This window comes from Hydra viridissima, unplaced genomic scaffold (assembly GCF_058129835.1).
Source record: "Hydra viridissima isolate aposymbiotic clone 2 unplaced genomic scaffold, HvirCarnegie_v1 scaffold_8, whole genome shotgun sequence".
NCBI lineage: Eukaryota > Metazoa > Cnidaria > Hydrozoa > Anthoathecata > Hydridae > Hydra > Hydra viridissima.
Window position 1 is genome coordinate 12891501 of NW_028324307.1, and position 6000 is coordinate 12897500.

Genomic DNA, 6000 nt, shown 5'->3' on the forward strand with positions numbered 1-6000 from the left:
TATTGACAAATACTTCAGATGTTGAAAAAGGAAACATTTTCTTCGCCAACATCTACTATCAGTCAAATTTTATCAGCCACACACTTTAATGTTAAGCACCTTTAATTGATGCTTCAATACAGAAATAAAGTTTCAGTGAGATAGAACATCTTTACTACTATGGCTGTAATTAGGGATGGCAAAATCTCGGACATTCTCAATCCCGGGATTTTGGGATTGAAAAATTTATCCCGGGGAAATCCTAAGATTTAATAAAAAACAGAAACAATCATTGGCGGTGAAGCATGTGAAAAACAAAGTACTCATCAAACATTGAAAATTGATTAACTTATTGATAATGTAATTTTATTATCAATGGATAAATCATTTTTCATTTTTTAGTTAGTTAACTAAAATAGTTCATTTACTAATGAACCTAAGTAATTTAAATTACTTAACAATACATTAAAAAGAAAACACAATAAAAATAATTAAAAAAATAAATATAAATAAAAATAATAACTAAAAATAATATGAATATAAATGAGTATACATGAATCTTATCTATTTTTGAAAAAACCACCTTAAAAAATTGAAAGCGTCAATCATTTCGTTGTTTAATTGCATTCCATTTTACAAGCATGAAAACCCAGCCACTGAGATTGCTCATTCGGACTCCACACTTGTTGCAGATATAGATAGTATATAATCATACGCTTTTTAAAGGTGATTACCTCTCGTGGCACCACTTTCAAGTAAAGAAAGTTCTTTTTGAACTTTAGAAGTTACACTTTCTACCCTTATAGGTTAAATATATTTACTTAAGTTCTAATTTCTTTTTAAAGTTCTAAAGTTCTTAAACTATTTCAACTTACATTTCTTAATCAGATCTAAAATTCTAACTGAATTTCTTACTGTGAAAACGATTACCACTTTGAATAACTGCAAAAAAGTTTGTTATGTAATAAATCTTCCTTATTTTGAAAACTTCATTAACTTAAACCGTAGTTGAAGAATTGTTGAGAATCACGTATACATTTTGCCGCATTAGAATTATTGTGTTCTATCTAATCTATTTTTTTGTTGTTGTTTTGAAAATTAAACTTTCAAGTATTCTTAGTTTAAAATGTCTTATTGCTGTCATTTTTTATAACTAAAGCTACAAGTCTGTTTTATTTATGTTTCATAATTAAACTGAGAATATTGTTTAAAAAATTTTTAAATTTTTTGTTTTTATTGCTGATTGTTAATTAAAGGTTTGATTAATAAATTCTTATAATTAAAAAAAAGAAAAGCAGAGAGAACCCTCTATTTCTCATGCGACGATTTGAAAATAAAATGAAGCCGAAAAACTAAAATTAAGCTAATTAAAAAATTGCGAAGAGAATAAAGAGCTATGTAACAAGTATTTTACCAAACACTATATTTACTAGACACTTTATGATGTACAAATAAGTTGTACATCAAAAACTGCCTTGTAAATATATTCTATGTAAGTTATTGCCTTCATCCTTATTCAAATTTACATTTTTAATTGGATTCCTGAATTAAAGGAAACATTTTGTAAAAAATCCCGGTATTAAGGGATCAAAAAACTTATAAGGGATACCAGGATTTTAGAAATGCCATCCTCAGCTGTAATTTTGCATTGAGATATATGAAAAATAAATATGTATTTATATATATATATATATATATATATATATATATATATATATATATATATATATATATATATATATATATATATATATATATATATATATATATACATATATATACATATAAATATATATATATATATATCTGAGACAACAAAAACAGGACAATAAATATGTGAAAATCTACTGAGCCCAGTTAAAACAAAAATGCTCAAAGTTGCATCTTAAATGAGAATAGTGAAAACTTCATTTAAAAAACATTAAAACTAAATCCAAATAAAAAACAAACGCCCAACAGGAAGCAAATCATAATAAAAAAACAAAAAAAACATTAAATGACTCTTCGACAAAAGCAAAAACAAAAACATAAGATGACAACTTAACAATGCACCGAATGACAACAGAAAATAAAGAATAAATATAAGTATTAAAACGAAAAAATCACCCGATGTAAAGACAGTAGAAAAAGACCCAGTGGATGAAGCATCGGTAGATATTATACCAATAGGTGTAGACTCTGTTGATGCAAAATATGTAAACGACGACTTAGTTGATATTGAAACTGTTGATATTGAGACTGTTGATGTAGACTCAGTTGATGTTGACTCTGTTGATGTTAAATCTGTTGATGTAGACTCAGTTGTTAACTCTGTTGATGTTGAATCTGTTGATGGTGAATCTGTTGATGTGGAATCTGTTGATGTTGACTCAGTTGATGTTAAATATGTTGATGTTGATTCAGTTGATGTTGACTCTGTTGATGTTGACTCTGTTAATGTTAAATCTGCTGATGTAGACTCAGTTCTTAACCCTGTTGATGTTGAATCTGTTGATGTAGACTCAGTTGTTGTCAAATCAGTTGATGTTGACTCTGTTGATGTTAAATCTGTTGATGTTGAATCTGTTGATGTAGACTCAGTTGAAGTAGAATCAGTTGATGTTGACTCTGTAGATGTTAAATCTGTTGATGTTGAATCTGTTGATATTGACTCAGTTGATGTTAAATATGTTGATGTTGATTCAGTTGATGTTGACTCAGTTGAAATAGAATCAGTTGATGTTGAATCTGTTGATGTTGAATCTGTTGATGTGGAATCTGCTGATGTAGACTCAGTTAATAACCCTGTTGATTTTGAATCTGTTGATGTAGACTCTGTTGAAGTAGAATCAGTTGATGTTGACTCTGTAGATGTTAAATCTGTTGATGTTGAATCTGTTGATATTGACTCAGTTGATGTCGACTCAGTTGATGTTAACTCTGTTGATGTGGAATCTGTTGATGTAGACTCAGTTGAAATAGAATCAGTTGATGTTGAATCTGTTGATGTTGAATCTGTTGATGTGGAATCTAATGATGTTGACTCAGTTGTTGATAAATATGTTGATGTTGATTCAGTTGATGTTGACTCTGTTGATATTGACTCTGTTGATGTTAAATCTGCTGATGTAGACTCAGTTGTTAACCCTGTTGATGTTGAATCTGTTGATGTAGACTCAGTTATTGTCGACACAGTTGATGTTGACTCTTTTGATGTTGACTCTGTTGATGTTAAATGTGTTGATTTAGATTCAGTTGTTAACTCTGTTGATGTTGAATCTGTTGATGTAGACTCAGTTGATGTCGACTCAGTTGATGTTGACTCTGTTGATGTTGACTCTGTTGATGTTAAATCTGCTGATGTAGACTCAGTTGTTAACCCTGTTAATGTTGAATCTGTTGATGTAGACTCAGTTGTTGTCGAATCAGTTGATGTTGAGTCTGTTGATGTTGAGTCTGTTGATGTAGAGTCAGTTGAAGTAGAATCAGTTTGTATTGAATCTGTTGATGTTGAATCTGTTGATGTTGAATCTGTTGTTGTTGAATCTGTTACTGTTGACACAGTTGATGTTGAGTCTGTTGATGTTGAATCTGTTGATGTAGACTCAGTTGTTGTCGACTCAGTTGATGTTGACTCTTTTGATGTTGACTCTGTTGATGTTAAATGTGTTGATTTAGATTCAGTTGTTAACTCTGTTGATGTTGAATCTGTTGATGTAGACTCAGTTGATGTCGACTCAGTTGATGTTGACTCTGTTGATGTTGACTCTGTTGATGTTAAATCTGCTGATGTAGACTCAGTTGTTAACCCTGTTAATGTTGAATCTGTTGATGTAGACTCAGTTGTTGTCGAATCAGTTGATGTTGAGTCTGTTGATGTTGAGTCTGTTGATGTAGAGTCAGTTGAAGTAGAATCAGTTTGTATTGAATCTGTTGATGTTGAATCTGTTGATGTTGAATCTGTTGTTGTTGATTCAGTTGATGTTGACTCTGTTGATGTTGACTCTGTTGATGTTAAATCTGCTGATGTAGACTCAGTTGTTAACCCTGTTGATGTTGAATCTGTTGATGTAGACTCAGTTGTTGTCAAATCAGTTGATGTTGACTCTGATGATGTTAAATCTGTTGATGTTGAATCTGTTGATGTAGACTCAGTTGAAGTAGAATCAGTTGATGTTGACTCTGTAGATGTTAAATCTGTTGATGTTGAATCTGTTGATATTGACTCAGTTGATGTCGACTCAGTTGATGTTAACTCTGTTGATATGGAATCTGTTGATGTAGACTCAGTTGAATTAGAATCAGTTGATGTTGAATCTGTTGATGTTGAATCTGTTGATGTGGAATCTGTTGATGTTGACTAAGTTGATGATAAATATGTTGATGTTGATTCAGTTGATATTGACTCTGTTGATGTTGACTCTGTTGATTTTAAATCTGCTGATGTAGACTCAGTTGTTAACCCTGTTGATGTTGAATCTGTTGATGTAGACTCAGTTGTTGTCGAATCAGTTGATGTTGAGTCTGTTGATGTTGAGTCTGTTGATGTAGAGTCAGTTGAAGTACAATCAGTTGGTATTGAATCTGTTGATGTTGAATCTGTTGATGTTGACTCTGTTGTTGTTGAATCTGTTAATGTTGACACAGTTGATGTTGAGTCTGTTGATGTTGAATCTGTTGATGTAGACTCAGTTGATGTTAAATCATTTAATGTCGACTCAGTTGATGTTAAGTCTGTTGATGTTGAATCTGTTGATGTAGACTCAGTTGAAGTAGAATCAGTTGATGTTGAGTCTGTTGATGTTAAATCTGTTGATGTTGACTCTGTTGTTGTTGAATCTGTTATTGTTGACACACTTGATGTTGAATCTGTTGATGTTGAATCTGTTGATGTAGACTCAGTTGAAGTAGAATCAGTTGATATTGACTCTGTTGATGTTAAATCTGTTGATGTTGAATCTGTTGATATTGACTCAGTTGATGTTATCTCTGTTGATGTGGAATCTGCTGATGTAGACTCAGTTGAAGTAGAATCAGTTGATGTTGAGTCTGTTGATGTTGAATCTGTTGATGTTGACTCTGTTGTTGTTGAATCTGTTAATATTGACACAGTTGATGTTGAGTCTGTTAATGTTGAATCTGTTGATGTAGACTCAGTTGTTGTCGAATCAGTTGATGTTGACTCTGTTGTTGTAGACTCAGTTAATAACTCTGTTGATGTTGAATCTGTTGATGTAGACTCAGTTGAAATAGAATCAGTTGATGTTGAGTCTGTTGATGTTGACTCAGTTGTTAACACTGTTGATGTTGAATCTGTTGATGTAGACTCAGTTGATGTCGACTCAGTTGATGTAGACTCAGTTGATGTCGACTCAGTTGATGTTGACTCTGTTGATGTTGACTCTGTTGATGTTAAATCTGTTGATGTAGACTCAGTTGTTAACTCTGTTGATGTTGAATCTGTTGATGTAGACTCAGTTGAAATAGAATCAGTTGGTGTTGAATCTGTTGATGTTTAGTCTGTTGATGTTGAATCTGTTGATGTAGACTCAGTTGATGTCGACTCAGTTGATGTTGACTCTGTTGATGTTGACTCTGTTGATGTTAAATGTGTTGATTTAGATTCAGTTGTTAACTCTGTTGATGTTGAATCTGTTGATGTAGACTCAGTTGAAGTAGAATCAGTTGATGTTGAGTCTGTTGATGTTGAATCTGTTGATGTTGACTCTGTTGTTGTTGAATCTGTTAATGTTGACACACTTGATGTTGAGTCTGTTGATGTTGAATCTGTTGATGTAGACTCAGTTGAATTAGAATCAGTTGATGTTGACTCTGTTGATGTTAAATCTGTTGATGTTGAATCTGTTGATATTGACTCAGTTGATATTAACTCTGTTGATGTGGAATCTGTTGATGTAGACTCAGTTGAAGTAGAATTAGTTGATGTTGAGTCTGTTGATGTTGAATCTGTTGATGTTGACTCTGTTGTTGTTGAATCTGTTAATATTGACACAGTTGATGTTGAGTCTGTTAATGTTGAAT

General features: G+C 31.9%; 1 protein-coding gene across 1 annotated transcript in view; it reads right to left on the reverse strand.

Moving 5' to 3' along the window:
• Positions 1 to 6000, reverse strand: part of LOC145186421 (uncharacterized) — a 68809-nt gene that overhangs the window by 58576 nt on the left and 4233 nt on the right. The window contains 1 exon segment of the mRNA XM_090095231.1: positions 2086 to 6000. This exon segment is cut by the window's right edge and continues 1491 nt beyond it. Coding sequence (XP_089951357.1) covers positions 2086 to 6000 — 3915 coding nt within the window.